The sequence below is a fragment of the Neodiprion pinetum genome, chromosome 4 (assembly GCF_021155775.2).
Source record: "Neodiprion pinetum isolate iyNeoPine1 chromosome 4, iyNeoPine1.2, whole genome shotgun sequence".
Classification (NCBI taxonomy): domain Eukaryota; kingdom Metazoa; phylum Arthropoda; class Insecta; order Hymenoptera; family Diprionidae; genus Neodiprion; species Neodiprion pinetum.
This window is the reverse complement of record NC_060235.2, coordinates 42,108,079-42,124,874: the sequence shown is the minus strand read 5'-3', so window position 1 is coordinate 42,124,874 and position 16,796 is coordinate 42,108,079. Positions and strand designations below refer to the sequence as shown.

Sequence of the window (16,796 nt, the reverse complement as noted above, 5' to 3'; positions counted from 1 at the left end):
AAGCTTTATTCTACTTGACAGAAATAACACAATTGAATGAGATCACTTGAGAAGTGGAAAGAAGGAACTGCTGCATACGCGAAGTGCTTTACGTAAGATAGCATTATTGTCATCGCAAGGCGGAGTTGTTATTCATTAGAAACATTAGCTACTCGGTGAGATGAAATTCAAAGAGCTCGGTGTTTAATTTGTACGAGACGAATATGAATTTGTTTTTTTTTTAACCCGAAATAGCGGCTGTTGTCTCACTTCGGTACCTCATGCAGATCAGGCTTGCGCATATTGTAATTCCCTCCGTCTTGCAATATTAATTCTCCTCAATTGAAACTGGTATGTACAAAAAAAAAAAAAAAAAAACAGAAGCAGAAGAAAGAAGCAAATAAAGAGACGAAACAGGCGATCGCTTCACGACGGTTTGAAAACGCGTCCTCCTCTGTACGAGTTTCAAACTACAAGGTTAATCATCGAATTAGTGTGATGGCTCTGTAACGAAAACGAAACGCCTTTTAGAAGCGTTATAATATATGCTGCTCACGCATCGAGAAAAATAAAAGGGATAAACAAATGCGAACTCTAGATGATTACATACATAGGTGTAATAAAATCTCGCCTATGTGGGAATGATCTCACTATACGACATGACCGTTTCACGTTTGTCCTTGTCACATGGGATTTTACAACTGGCAGACCGCGGGCTTGCGTCATTTTTATTACACTTGACGTTCAACACACGTTTAACATCCTACGCGGCGCCCAGTGTTCCTACTTTATGCAATCGACGAGAATACAATAACCTCGCAATGAACGTTATTCATTCATCTTTGCACTCGACGATTATTACAAAGTTCAGGACGGTTGAACCCCTGCGATGGAATATAAACGATTTTAACGTACCGAGAGGAAACGGTGAAACTTATAGCAGGCTGTGCGACGTTCTGCGCATGCGCAAAGCAATTTAACACTATTGGTCGACTGCAAAGCAGGGCAGCCAATTCATATGAAACGGGGCATCAGATGTCAGATTCTTCCGCGTTAAGTTACGATGAATCACGGCAGTCATCTGTTCGTTAACGATAAGAGTTTTCCATTCGTTCTCGAATCACGACAATTTATCATCGATTTGAGATCTGCTTAACCTGAAAAAATTCGCATCGACGAAGTTTGAGGTGGCTAGCCTGGGACGAAAAAGCTCGAGCATGCGCAGTGGGACGTTCAACCTGCTAAGTAGCAGGAAGATTGGTCGTATCAAGAATCTTTCTTTTTTCAAATTCTTTTCCATACACATCGTGTGTATCCACCAGCCGGTGCTGGTTTAAGGAGGGAATAAGGAAGGCTGAGGAACTTATATCAGGTCGATCGACACGCGAGGGTCACGGAGACGGGCTGCAGATTATTTTCATCGCGGTTCAGAAGCTACCTGATACCAAGTTCAATTATTGTATCACGTTGACAATGAGAAACGGTCTATCCGATACCCACGAATCCGGCACGAAAAGAGGAGCTACACTAAACTGTTGATTTACGGTGGCCCACCGCCTAGACGTACCTACATATATTCTTATACAATGTCGCACGAGATAACGCTTGACAACAATTTGCCCCCGCGAGGGTTAGACTCTGGGTTAAATCGATTGGGGCCACTTATTGTTGTATTTATAATTGTAGGCTTACGTTTCGGGACGATTATTACGATTGCTTTTATTGCTCCTTAATTATCCTCCGCATCATTTGACCGTCGATAGGTGGAAAGTTTTATTTATACATCTAGGAATGTATGGGACGTACAATCGTGTCAAAAAATATTCTAAGCAAAATTTGGAAAGGTGTCGTTGAGACTACAATCTGGTGACATTTACTATTGGTTGAAAAAATCTTCGTACTGCGGGCAAAGTTTAAGAACCGCCGAATTATTCGAGTCTAAATCCAAATTGAGCTCTAATTTTTTTACTTTTTTTTCATCACGTTTTTTATTTCATAAAATTTTGACCTGGCAGAAAGATTCTACTCATTTTGTACCGAACAGAACCGTAAAGTTTCTCCCGATTTCTTAAGGAACACAATCCGAGTAATCGTTTTTATTGAACATTTTAGACTAGGTTCTTACATACCTATATATTATACATGCACATAAATACACGATTCTTCGCCGATTTAGCAAAAAAATATTCAAATTTTATGTACATAGTTAGGTACATAGATATCCATATTTTAGTCGGAGACTTGAGTGCATGAGGTCGCGTTAAGTTGGAAAAGGGGGAACGAGGGAACGAGGAAATCCCGCGTCAGTTACACGAGCTGAACAGGGGAGGGTGAAAATTGAAAGACTGAAAGAAAAAAACAGGCCGAAAACAAAACAAGAACAAAAAAGAAACACGTTAACAACGATGATATAAAAAAAAAAAAAATAAAATGTAACAGGGGAGCGTCGAAGAAAAAAAGTCTCTACGCTCACTTTATATTTAAATGAATTTGTTGAACTTTTGCCGAAGCTTTTCTCACCTCGTGCCGGGCGTTTTCATTCATGACGGGAGTGAAGGATTTTCCCATTCGGGATAAAAAAAAATAGATAAAATATTTGAAAAAAAAAGAAAGAAAAAAGAAACACGGAATCGTGACTTGATAATACCTAATTACTCTACCGGTGACGTTAATTACACAATATACATATATATTATGTTATATATATATCAATCATCGGGCAACAAGTACGTGGAAAATTTGCATCTGTGATGTCAAGGAAAACTACCAGATAGTCTTACTTTGTATCACTTTGCGACCGATACTATTTTGCCGACAGGACCCAAGGTTACCGCTTTGTCTTCGGTAAGAATCCTGCGGTAGGCTGTTTAGGATAATTTCTAGTTTCTAATGGCCGAATTATAACAGCCACCACCTTCGCCGCGAGTACAGCTCTTGTCAACTGCAAATGAATCCTTGTTTTTCTTTTCCTTTCCTTTTTTATTTAATAATTTTTTTTTTTTTTTCGTGCAACATTAACGAGCGGAGGCGCGTTGGACCGTGATATGTCATATATGCAAAATAGGTAAGGCAATAGATGAATTAACACGACTATTCTCGACATATTAATTGTACAGCCTAGTCGTCCTTCTAATACGATTGGTTTTAGAATGGTGTTTTTCTTTTTTGTCACACCTTTTTTTTTATTCCAATAGTTTTACACAGTTTATATGAATATAGTATAATTTCCTACGGTATGATATGTAACGTGATTTTATCAAATTTTGTACTGCTTTACAACAGGACTGGTAACAATTTCTTTGACGGTATAGGTATAGGTATGATTTTTTTTCTCCAAAACCTTGATCGGTAAACATTTTAGGGGCGAAACATGTTATTCGGAATCACTTCTTTTTTCTTGTTATAGATTGTCAATCACTGTCAGAACATTATTTACTGTTCTAATGCCTGCGGCCTTATACGGATGAATTTAGCTGATTCATTTTTTTTTGGAGTGCCTGAGTGGATTTTTTTTTGGGTGAGGTGGGGATTATTTGAACGGAAATGAAACAGCGAGTGGTTTTTTGTTTTTTTTTTTTTTATTTGTCTTCTACTGAGTTCTGTCGATTTTCAAACCCGATTGAACGTTTGCTTGAAATGATTTCAAAGAATAAGAAACGAGGTATGGTTGCACAAAGTCAATCTGACTATGCGACAAATCATTGCCTTTGAATATCTTCTACGAAAAATTGGTAAAATTTTGAGTTTATTTCAAACACAGTACCTCGTAATTTTTATGAAATCAGATTATTCTCGATGCGGATGCGGCAGCGGTGTTTAGAGTAAAACGCCGAAAGCTCCCTTCAATATCGACCAGCAATAGCGATTATATGACCGGAGGGTGGAAGTTCGGATTTTAATTTTTTTTTTTTTTATATAAATACGTTTGTAAAATCGATGTTAATTCACATAACGATATTACAGCCGGCGTCTATGTGACAATAACTTTAAACAAACCAAAGTTCCGGTACCGAGAATCTATTGACATAAGCTATACATTATATATATATATATATGTGTGTGTGTAAAAATGACAAAGGTGAGAAAATATAATTTCAGAAGTGAGAAATAGGCGTGAGAAGACGAAAGAAAAAAAGACCGAGGCGAAAGTGAAAATGAAGTAATCCTTCAAAGTCGTTAATTAACGAGGTGGGAGAAAAGTATATTGGGCAGTAAAGAAGCCGGCCGCAGGTGTCAGTGGAGCTTCTTCCAGCATTTGATCGCAGTTTTACGAAAGGATAATAATTCCGCGCCGGGAAAGGTTGCGGGATTAAATCGCGGAGGGTAAAGTGCACGCGTATAACGTACAACGTCCGCGGGGCGGTAAAAACCGGCAGAAGCTGGAAAACGACAAGATTTTTCCCGCACCGCAGTCCATTAGCAGCGCATGGACGATTTAGCAGAAGCTCCCGTCGCCTCCGGCTCAGCCACAGCTTTTAGGTCCAGCAATTTGACGCCGAGCGGTGGCTTGTCATGCTAATACGACCGACTTAGCGTCACGAGGCGCGGAAGTGTATCAATTTATTTTTCTACCTTTATTTATTTCCCCCCTGGTTTAGCCCTAGGGGCTTACTTCTTGCGCTTCTACGCACGAGCTATAAATTTACCGGGGCTCTGTTGCGTGTCCGTGTCAGCCTAACGATCGGCCAATTCGTCGTCAGGCATATATTCGCGCGCTTTTAGGATCAATCGGTCGGACCGTCTGAGTCAAAAGTTTATGGAGAGAGGGAGAGGGAGAATCGGTTGTAAGAACTACAGACGTGTTGTTTGAGATGGGACGAGGTTCAAATTCCAAATTTCAGGAGTTCCGAAAGCCTCAAATTGCGAGCTTTTTCATGGCGAAACTTGGAGTAAAAAAATCAAACTTTGACGAAACATCGAAGCTTCGAATGGTCCGAAACTCGACGCTCAAAGTTCCGAAAGGACAAAATGACAAAATTTAAAAACCAGAAACATCGAAATTCCGAAAGATCGAACATTTTCAGTTCTGTGAATTTCTAGTGGATCGGTTCAAAAACCATACAGTTTAATTATTTCGAAAGTATTAATTATAAAACCTTGTCTCAAATTGTTGATATCTTGGCTTCTGTTATTCGGACTTTCTCAGACTCGTTTCTATAACAGAGTAAAAAAGTCGATAATTCGTCATTGTTCAACATCATCGGGTCGATTAAAATTGGCGTTTTTCGAAACGATTTCTTCTAATGTTCTAACTTTTTATTCAGACGGTCCGGTCAATTCATCCCTTATACTAGCGGCTGTAAAAAATCACCACCACGCGAGCGATTACTGATTTTCGAGCTTGCAGACGTGTCTCCGTAATACCGAGGCGAAATATGCGCCCCGTTTGCCGGCAAACAAGACGTCGTAATCTTAATTTTCATTTTAACAGCGCGCTCGTAATTTGCTCGCCGAACTCGGCTCGCGAACCCGGGCAGACTACGAGCGATTATTTCGCTAATTTGCCATAAAAGTAGAGAAAAAAAAAGAAGAAAAGAAAATGATTCGGTACCGATACGTACGTCACGTAATACGGTAGCTCATTGCTTCCGATTAATACACGTTTAATTTGACGGCTGTCTTCGTGGCAGTGAGGAGAATAATAATTTACGCAAAACTTTGGAATAATGGCTAATTTTTTATAAACTTCCATCGCAAGACGCGTTTCGCAACAATAATTAAAAATTCTTCTCTGCTGTCCCAGAATCCAAAATTTCGATATTTTGAATTGTTTCCAGCAAGTTTCCAGGTTTTATTGTCTCCAAAGAAAACGAAGAGGAATCCAAAAATTCACAGGTTTAAACACTTGTTGATAGAAAAAATTCTTATGCGGTTAAAAATATTTGCTGGTAAACGTTTCTTGAATAATATTAAAACTACAAGGCTTACATCTTCAAGCCACTGATCGTGCATATTATGTTCACAAATTTAAATGCCGGTGCCTTATAAATTTCGTACAATGAATTTTAAATCGAAACTTTTCCAATGTTTATCCCCTTAAACCATTGCGCAGTGACTGGTATAGCGCAAAGTTGAAGTAAAGGCACGCGAGTTGAATATCTTAAATTGTTAGTATACATGTTGAATATGAAATTGATCAAATGGAAATAATATCCCAGTACAGTAATAATATTTCAGGCGATTCGACATTGCGATCACGTTTTTCGATTCTATTTATCGTCTATTGGTCATTGCCACGCAGGAATCAATGAGATCGATTTAAATGTGTCGAATGTACGCGTTAAGCGGATTTTAAAAAACTCATGCTTGGACCACGAATGAAAATTCGTTGGATGGAGTAGAACGAAGTTGAAAAATTAAAAAAAAGAAAAAAGAAACACACTCGCGCACACAAAAAACAACTCACCCCACGAACAACATGCAAATAAGAATACCGTTCCACGCAGCGATGAAATATCTGGTTTATTATACCGAACACCAACATTTTTACGGTCCTACAGAGCGGATTCTTTTACGATTCTTTATAATCCCGAAGGGGGCGGGAAACTCGGGAAAGTTTATAAATTGCACCCCCATCCTGACGCAGGCCTGAATTATCCCCTTTTTGCGCAGACTCTCCGCGGCTCGTTTCGCCGTTCGCCTCTTTCCAGAACCATAAGAGCTTGCTAACGAGGCGTGTACAGAGGAAGGACTTCGCCTCCGACATGTGAGCCGAAATAAGAAAGAAAGAGAGGGAGAGAAGGGGTAGGGAAGACTTGAGCCCCGGTTAAGAGGGATGAAACCGAGGAGCCGAAGGGTTGCTGAAAGAGCTGCCTGCACAGCGTCCCTCCTACTTGTAAACGTCCGACGCATGGCTGGTTAACTATCGAGTAGACCTCTCAGATGCGGCTCCAGTTGCTCCTTGACCACCTCGAGAGACGCCGACGCACATTTCGAACGTACTTGAACGTAATTTGAATATCAGCCCGACAGCCACTCGACGAAAACCAAACAGAATTAGAATCCGGCTGGAAATCCGATGCATCTGAGATACGTTATGGTAGACGAAATTTTCGATGGAAAGAAAAAAAAAAAACAACACGTAAAAACGTCATCCATATCCAAAGGTTGACCCAATTAGTCGCACGTTTCACGACTCAATATTTTTTCGCGCGAATTTTGTTATCCGATGGTTTTTTGGAGTCGCCGATCACGAATCTGATGTCAGAATTTGATAATGTCTAAATCCCAACTATCAAAATTTAATGATTCAGGGCGAAACTTGTTACTCGGGGGGACTTTTGGGGTTATACGAAGTAACAGATATTATTCGAAGTTGTAAATAAGCTGTGACAAGGTTATGACGTGGAAATTTTTAAGGAGGTAAAGGGTTAAAAAACTGATCAACGTTGCTCGTGCGTATGAATGTATACCATTGGTCCAGTAGTGATCTTTTTCTATCACGCGGTGACTTTTTACCAACGAAACGAAACATCCAGTTGGCAAATAAATGAACGAATCACAGTTCAGATCGAGGTATAATTGATGTTCGTAGTTGTTCGCGTGTTCGAGCAGAGCTTTGTATCGATTCACCGACGTTTCAGGTCGGCAATGAACTGGAAGATCACGCGTATCAACAGGTCTATGGTTTCCGAAACCCGTGGAAAGCATGCAACGGTTAGACATATCGCTCTAATTAACTCAATCTCCGTCTCGTTTACCAGACCGGGCCAAATCCCCCGAAGAAACTTACACCTCGTGGGATACGCTGCTGCTTTTACAAGTGCCCGGGCCCTCGTATACCTGTATAAATACAACTTAATCCCGAGCCGAAATCCCCGGCGGGATCGTCCGGAGTTTCCTGTTTGTCCAAACGATTTATGGGTATTTTTCTTGAGCGCCAGCTCGAATTATCCGCATCGTCTTGGGTTGTTTTCATAATCCATTGGTAGAATCTGTTAACGAATGGCTGATCACTTAATTCCTCGATGAATTACGAACGACAGGAGGCCGAATCCTTAGCCTCTGAACAATGCAAATTCAACTTCGAATACGGATAACGAAAGTTTGATAGTTGCAGGATACAGCGTCCTCCGTTACACAGATTAGAGTGCACGGCATTGCGGTTCCCGTAAACGAGCAAGAAACGAGAGGTTAATGTTTTCATTCGCCGAGTGGTTGCTGCTGGCTCGTCGCGAGCTGATATTAAGCTCTGCAACGCTTCGCGCGCTACCGGAGCTTTTTGCGCTTTTATAACCTTCTTTTTTGCCCCCTGCGACACGGTTTGAAACGCGTACATTTATAAACGCCGGATATGTACGCAGAGCGTGAACTACGCGAAGATTTTCTCCCTATCCAAAGCAGCTCAAAACGATGGGAGGAGAAAAGCTCCGTGCTTTTTTCCCTCCCCGCTTCTTTACCGATATTTCGGGAACGATTGACCTCGTTTGTAGATTAAATTTCTGGAGAACGTGCAACTGATCCCCCTGCGGACCGTCGCCTCGCCATAACCCTAATTTAATCACAAATGCCGGCGAAAGCTGATCGTGTGAGGTCGATCCTCGGCCTTCCCTTGAGTCGAGATGCCATCCTTGAAGGGCACTTGGCCTCACTGTACCCGCCGCTTTTTCTCTCTCCTTTGAAACACAACGCTCAAACTTTGGGAGGGAGAGCTTTAGGAGTATTAAATACCCGCTCGTTGTCAGTCTCGGGAGCTTTCAATGGCCCGAAGAGGAGGGTCCTTTAACGCGTGACCCACTCAGCGTTGGCCCCCTTCGATTTTTCATCCAGCTTTCGTCAATTAGTGTGAGAATCTCGACCGTGATACGCATTTTGTTATCTATCGGCGCTTCGTCGACGATACAAAGGCACTTTCGTTCATTGTATAAATAATTGGAATTTATTAGTCAACAAGATCCGTCTTCCGTGTATGTAACGCTGCTTATTTCTATTTCTTTCAGCTTGTTCTGACGGCGAATACAAATGCAGAAACGGACAGTGCATCGGGAAGGAGCTGCTGTGCGACGGAACACCGGACTGTCGAGACAGATCCGACGAACTCACCTGCCGTAAGTATTCACACGGGTGTTTTCATTCTCTGATATTACAGCAGGGATCCCAAGGGCTGCTAAATGCGATGCTAACGGTATCGAGAAACGTGAAACAAATAAGACACATTTACACTCGTAAACATTTTACACGAATACGCACGATATACGCTCATTGGTTTGCACAATTATTCCACCACATCGAGTTTCACGATAATTTCATCGATTTTGTCTTAGACAAAAGCATGGAAAATGGTGTACACAGCATTCCCTGCAAACTCCAAACACCAGGTTTAACCTTACTGTTTTGAATTTTTTTGAAACTATTTCAGATGATCGTGTGGGTCTGTAAATTTCATAGATTTTTTTAAACCTTTATCAAATGGTTGTCGAGTTATGAATATTCAAACATGTTTGCAGTTTCGCTTTTTTTCTTGTAAATTCCTGAAAAAGTTTCGATCAAATTCAATATTGCGAGGTTATAACCTGGTCGAGTGATTCAACAGCTGTATTATCCATATCCAAAACGTTCTTATCCACACGCTGTCCGGGTTGCATGCTGTTATGGTTTTTAGGATTAATACGCATGTAATTAAACACCGTCGAGAATAGCGAATAGATTTTTTTTAATGTGTCATACAAGAACCCGCGGTGGTGGGGAGAAAATAGCAGCGATAAACGCGAATCGATCGAACGATCAAAGGCGCGGTTGGTGTTTCTTCATATTTGCGAGAGACTTTCGGAAAAGTCAAGAAGTTGGAGATTAAGAAACAGCGTAAATAACCGCTGAACGATGGTATTAAAAAATGTTGTCTTACGACCGTTGCATCATCGCGTATATTTAGAAGAACGGCCCAGTCTCGACGATCTGGACTATGATTTTACGATCGGAGAGGAGTTAGATAAAAGCTTTGGAAACGCGATTGGCGTTGGGAGTCCGTCGATCGTGACGGCCCAGGGCGAATGCCCGATCGACAATTGGCCCTGCAGAACTGGCAAACAGTGCATTCCTGCATGGCAAAGATGCGACAACGAACCCGACTGCGACGACTTGTCCGACGAGGACAGCTGTGGTATGCATGCTTCCCTATTTACTAACAAGTAACACGGTGCGATTCGTCGAAGAAAAATGCGAATTCGGTCGATCCAGTTGAGTCGAAGCGCGACTGAAACTTCAAACTTGTTTTTGGATGACGTGAAATTTTTACATCATCAGTAAAGATTCGTGTCGCTTGGATTGACAGGACTCGGCATGATCTTGGATATTAGTTTAAATCGTGTGAAAACTTCATTGTGTTTTCCAAAAACGCAGGTATCTTGGTAGTCATGATGTCAAAAATTGTTCGGATTGAAAATTGAATAGCCACGTTTGTTTTGTATCATACTAGAACTTAGAGTCAATATTCGTAAAAGATAGACTGATTGTGCGTGTAATCAATCCAAACTGGCTGCACACAAGTACTTGATCCATGAACCTTAATTGATGGTTAAAATGTCACGCAGTCAATTGAAAGAGCTTTTGGTGTATCACTGATGCGTCCCCTCAACGAAAATCCGGTTCGAATTTTCCATAGATTCACAATAAATTCGTAACAATTTCAATCTCGCGAGCCGATCTGTCAGTCCCCGCTGTTCACGTGATTTCTGGGTAATTTCTTTTCGCAAGCTCCGGTAATTACCGTTACACCTGCTACGCGCAAACTCGTCGAGTTTTAATCCGACGGTTAAAATCGCGCGCGACTGTCAACCGCTGCTTTTAAATTCTCCGTAATACCCTATTCGGCCTGATTACGCGCGGGCTGGACAATCACGGTTCGAAAAGCAAAAGAGAAAAAATCCAGAACAAAAAACAGTGCCACGGGTGTAGTGAGAAGCGAAACAGCCAATGATGTATTCCCGGGGTGTTCGTTAATTCTTTCGTATCTGTGACGGCTTTCGTCCCGAAAGTGACGCGCCAGAAACACGTGTAGACTCAACACCGATCCATTTCCGATAGCCAAGGACCGCGTGACGTCAGCGTCGCCTGATCTGGAGAACAGCAGACGGTGTGACATTCGTAGAATTGACCGTGGATGCTGCAGTAAAGATGTTCCCGTTGAGAGGAGAAGTGTCGTTGTCTCCTCTGAAATGCGTGTCAAATTCCTCCCGGAGATCTTATCGTAGTTATAGCTGGGACTTGGATTGCCTCTAATCAAGCAGCACGCTGCACCACTGGAACGATGAATAACAGCTCACGATGCACGATCGCTACTAACAACCAACTAATAAGCTTTAACCACTCTGCACCGCCCTCGTCCTAAAGACGAGAGCAAACAGTCAACGTAACGCAGTGCTAACGTTTTGATTTTCCTCACGCATGCCCAACCTCCACAACGACCGCATCTCCTTCAATGACCATTTCGAACCAACGATTCACTCAACGACCGCCAGGAACGGCCTGCGATCCTCAGTCGGAATGGACTTGTAATAACAACCAGTGTATTTTGATAAGCCAGAAGTGCGACGGAGTCGCCGACTGTCAAGATCGGTCCGATGAGCAAATCTGTCGTAAGTCACTCTCCTCGAACGAAGACCCTTGCCCTGCACTTCCGCAATCGGGCTTCGGCTTTTCGTGTGCTCTACGACTTTCACTCGTGCTCAGCAGCTTCCTCTGAAGCTGAAGTCACGCTACGTTCGTCGATTCGTTATCTTCTCTCTTCCATCACCTCGAGTCTGGACTGTGTCTTAAATGTGTCTTCGTCTTTCTTCTTCGGATACAAACTTTCTTTGTTAACTCTCTTTGATCAGCTCATAATGTTGATTCCCTTCAGAGTCGATCACTGGATCTCTGTCGTGACAGACTTTCCTCGATTCTTCGTACTTCTTAGAAGTTTATTTTTCTGTAACCTGATTGTCTGTTTCTTCTATAAGAAGAACGTACGTCTATTGTAGTCTCGGCAATGATCTTCTGGTTTAAATTGATTTGGCCTACTTTCCTCTTTGTCGTTATACGTGTTTCGTCCACATCTCGTACCGTTTTTTATGGGTTCTCTCTACCTTTCTCACTCTCACTTTCTCTCTCTCGCTCTCTTTCTCCCTCAGACACTTGTGTGAATATCGAAGTTTTACGTATACAGAAAATATTGTCACGTCTATTGCAGCATGCAGCGAGGCCCAGTTTAGGTGCAATAATGGATACTGTGTACCGAAAATACGACGATGCGACGGCTTCAACGATTGCCAAGACAGATCCGACGAGATGAACTGTACACCACCTGCACGTACGGTTGACTAAAAGCACGATAGCGTTAAGAACAAACATTCAACTAATATAATTCCTCAGTTCTCTGGTGAGATTAGTGGTCTACTCTATTGGTACTAAAGCCATCGAGATGAACTGATTCGTCTGGCAACAAGCATGTCGAATAACCCTTAACGTTCCCGAAACCTTGACTCGTTTTCAAAATTTGTTCAACTCCTTATACGTGATGTGATTGACTTTAAATTTTGCCAACCAGGTACCGCGACTATTCCAACTGTATTAAGTGTCGTGAGGAACGAGATGTATGTGTTCATTATACAGTCTTTCAAGATAATAATATGAATGAAAGCTGATGCAAACAAAGTTTCGCGGTAGATTCTTTTGCGAAGAACTAAGTTCAATGAATTGTTTTTGGTAGTGGGTTAAGATACATATATTGACTGTTATAAGGTGAATTAGATTCCGTGCAATGATTTGAATTATGAATTTCCTCATTTATTTTCACCTGTTTCGTTTACTCTGTTCATTTATCTTGTTTTTCGTTTTCGCGATTCTAGCACGATGCAGGCCTTACGAATTTGAGTGTCACAACGGAGAATGTATCATTGATACTCAGGTCTGTGACCGTGTCCGCGATTGTGCCGATGGTTCTGACGAAGACAACTGTGGATCCGAGGGTATTTTATTATTTTATAATTTCCAAGTTGTGATTATAATTTCTTGATTATACCACAGATTACTGGATCAATTTTATTTCTCATGGTCACCATACATTGTTCTGAATTTCTCGCGGGTGTGACCGATTCAGGCATTTTTCTGAAATCGGAAGCCATTTGTCCGTCAAATATCGACTTACAATATACAGCATCTGGTAAAAAAAACTTGTCGGAACACAGAGCAAATCAAGTACCAAAGACAACGAAACTTTAAATGTTATATTCGACGAAGGTAACAACATTTCCTCTTTTGTATTTGCAGGTCAAGTGTGCAGTTCAGAAGAGTTCCGATGCAACGATGGAACCTGCTTGAGTTTGAATGCGCGTTGTAATTCTATCATAGAATGTTCTACTGGCGAAGATGAGGAACAATGCGGTAAGTGCAAAAGCATGATAAAGAAAAGACTGAAAATACCTAGCGTAAAATGAAGAAAAATAATTTCTCTTATCACCATCATGAAGTCTCTTTTCACATTCACCCTCAATGCAACCGTTCCAAGTGACTTCTTCAACGAAGTAGATCGACCAGAAGATGTAGCAACGGAATGATTGATTTATACTCGGTTGCGTACGGTCGTCGTATTGATAAGCATGCACCTAAACCCGATCGAAGCGGATGGGAAAAACTTTCCATCGACATTGATCGATTTCCTGTAGGAGCGTATGCCGAAGGAAAACTTTGAGTGCAACATTTCGCAGAGCTAGCGAATTCCCCCCCCCCCCCCCCCCCCCCCCCCCCCCCTATAACCACGTTGAAAACTTTCATCAGGTTCGCTCAACGGAGTTTAAATTTTCCATTTCCTCGCGATGACCGGAACCTGAATATCCATCGGGTAAATATCGAATTCTCGTAACGATGTTTCAAATTCGTGACGAGATGTTTGCAGGACGCGGGGTAACGAACATGTCACATGTTAAATAAGTATTTAACGTGCGTTCGAAAAACTTTACAACAATACTAATCAACTTCCCCCGACACGCGCAATCATTCACACTTTCATTACGCAAACCCACCATAGTGTCAAACTATCTCGTGAAACGAATGAGCTTCGCTATAGTAAAAGCGCTTTGTCGTCTCAAAAACCCCGTATCATATTATGTATACCGCTTCTGCTTCTGTACATACATCAACGCAAACCATGATAGAAATTCGAGGACGCCACGCGTCTGTTTGTGATTAACATAACGGCTTGTACACCTGTTTGTAGTAAAAAGAACAGTAACGGACCCCAAGTCCTCCCAACGTCCCACATAGCTGAAATATAATGATAATTAACAAAAGTCAAAATCACACCCGTATGTCTAACCAAAACCCATAAAACCATCCCTCAACTCGGCCGACGTATAAAGAGTGCGAGTATGGTGTGTGGAGCAGGTTGTGCCGCCACGGAGTTTCGCTGTTCGGACGGTACTTGCATCGCTTACGACTTGCACTGCAACGGATACAAGGACTGCCCGGATAACTCCGACGAAGACTGCGGTAACTATTACTCATCCGTCATACCCACACTTCCCCAAACCCCGTAACACGCACCCCGCGACCCACACGCGACGGGCAGGTAGTGCCACCACCACCCCTCGGGACAATCCGCGTTCGCTACTCTTCAAGGAAATCAATATTACACTTCCTGCACAACATATTATCGCAAATTCCTCCTTTTCTCTATATCGTTAGTTCCTCCTCTGGTGTGAGGTGTAAGATCTTTACCGAGGGTTGGTGGTTTCTGCTTGACTGTCAAAAAGATCCCCTTTCAAATTACCATACTGAACAGAAAAGCCATTCATGACCACACATATAGTGGAAAGGATAACAATTGTTGATCATCGTTTCATTTAATTTTATTTATTATTTTCTGCATTCACGGCCATTCATCGATCATCACGTCACAGGCAATGCTTCTTGGGTCAACTTTTATAACGCGAAAGATCCGTACAAGTACGCTTCGCCGAAATTGATTGAACAGTTGCAGTCTTTAGCTCGGCTGCACAACTCCTCGATTCGTGAAGAATTGACCGCGATCTTTCCAATAATACTGTCCAGAATGAACGGTACAAAGTCTTATCGTCATAAAGTCATCCTTAAAGATATCCTTCAAAATCAAACCATCACTGAAAGTAGTATAGACAGCTTTCCCACAACGACAACTCCTGCTACAACAACAATAACTACTGCTACTACAATTATTACTACCCCGATTTACTCGACCTGGTGGACTGATGGAGGTTACACCGGAAGCGATGAAAATGAAACTGATAAGACTGAAGTGGACGATGAAGTGTTTACCAGTTCCGAACCAACAGTAACATTACCAACTCAATCTAGCAGCAATAATCGTTCTTCAGAAGTTGAATTCATTAACTCGAATGAAATTTTCGTCCATCGAAAGGCTAGTACAACGAAGCCAGATAATCAAGCCTCCTTGGACAATGATTGGGAATATGTGCAATTTGTTTCCAAGGGAAGGCTCAGGAAGAAACCGAAGCTACGCCCAGCGGAGCGTAAATTGTTCAACGAACGGGTCAAGCAGTGCCGGATAAAATGCCTGAGAAATTGGGTTGGCAAAAAAGACAGAACAGATTATGAAGATAGCCTTGAAATGCGGCTTCAAATGAACAGGAATCGAAAGGTGATAGATTGTTTGGAAAATGCAAGAAATCGAACCAGCGAACAGAGCTGCTTCTGGGTCGATGGGATACTCAGGTCACAACGTCTCTCCTATCTGCCACAATACAGCGGCCGGAAACTAATTAATTCTGGTATCAGAAGTGGCAAGAAATCTAAGCATAAGAAACGAGTATCTCGCGGTGCGAAGGCAAATTTTTACCTGAAGAAATACAAAATATTGGAGGAATTCCCCGCCGGTATTGTTAGAGGTACCACTGCTACCAGTGCTGCTTCTAGCGTTACTTTCACCACGGAAAAGAGTGAAGACCGTAAAGCAGATCTTCGGAGCCACGAGTCGATCCGCGAACGTGGGGCATTGGAGGAAATGTACCGCAGGACTTGCAGGTTCAAGTGTGAGAAGTATTGGATGAAACTGTACGACGGAAAATCCGGTGAAAGTAGCAGTGAGCAAACTTCTGAAGAAGGGCTGACCAGCACTACGATTAAGCCGACGACACAGGATCCACTACCGTCCATCTCGGATGAAATGACTGAAGAGAATTTAACGGGGATTGATTCTGGGCTTGTTGATTCTTCAGAAAACAACAGCTCGGAGCGTTGGCTAGCTTCATCTAGCGAAAGAGAAATTTCTGATAATCGATCCAAAAAAGCCTCACGTGGATTTTACAAAAGTGGCAGGAAAAAAGTAAGTGCAGAATCCGGAGAGCTGATTGTATCGGAGGATGATAAAAAAAGGGCTTCAATAAAAGGAAAAGGCATCAGAGGCAACGGAAAATGTAATCGTAGACCAGGAAAGAATGTTCCAAAAATTTGTCGAACGAAAACGGAAACAACCTCAACCAAAACAACGTCCTTGACTTCTACCGCCGTAACATCCGAAGAAGAACCATGCCCCCATGGTCAGCATTACTGCGATGGAGGAAAATGTGTGAAATACTCTCGCGTTTGTAACGGAAAACGTGACTGCGAGGACGGTACAGATGAAGAGTCTTGTGAATACTACTTGAATGTGATGAAGAATCGTGATTACGATTTAGGTGACTACGGAAGTGGTTGGACCAGTCCAGATGAAGGCCATGTCACAGATTTGAGAAATGACTTACCTTCGACCAGTGTAACTGCTGTAACTTCAATTATCAACTTTGACCATGAGTTCATAAAGTCCGATACATCAGAGAACGAATTGTCGAGCGGTGAAGACTCTCACG

At 42.1% G+C, this 16,796-nt stretch overlaps 1 protein-coding gene across 33 annotated transcripts in view; it reads left to right on the top strand.

The window, feature by feature from the left end:
- Window positions 1-16,796, top strand: part of trol (terribly reduced optic lobes) — a 126,326-nt gene that overhangs the window by 70,064 nt on the left and 39,466 nt on the right. For 18 of the 33 annotated variants that reach the window (XM_046623057.2, XM_046623039.2, XM_046623052.2 and 15 more), the window contains 7 exons: window positions 8,919-9,026; window positions 9,851-10,078; window positions 11,436-11,552; window positions 12,146-12,265; window positions 12,804-12,923; window positions 13,225-13,338; window positions 14,338-14,442. In XM_046623057.2, the coding sequence (XP_046479013.1) occupies window positions 8,919-9,026; window positions 9,851-10,078; window positions 11,436-11,552; window positions 12,146-12,265; window positions 12,804-12,923; window positions 13,225-13,338; window positions 14,338-14,442 (912 nt within the window). The remainder of the gene's footprint in view (window positions 1-8,918; window positions 9,027-9,850; window positions 10,079-11,435; window positions 11,553-12,145; window positions 12,266-12,803; window positions 12,924-13,224; window positions 13,339-14,337; window positions 14,443-16,796) is intronic. The other 15 variants (XM_069135423.1, XM_069135422.1, XM_046623055.2 and 12 more) reach the window with 5 other exon arrangements.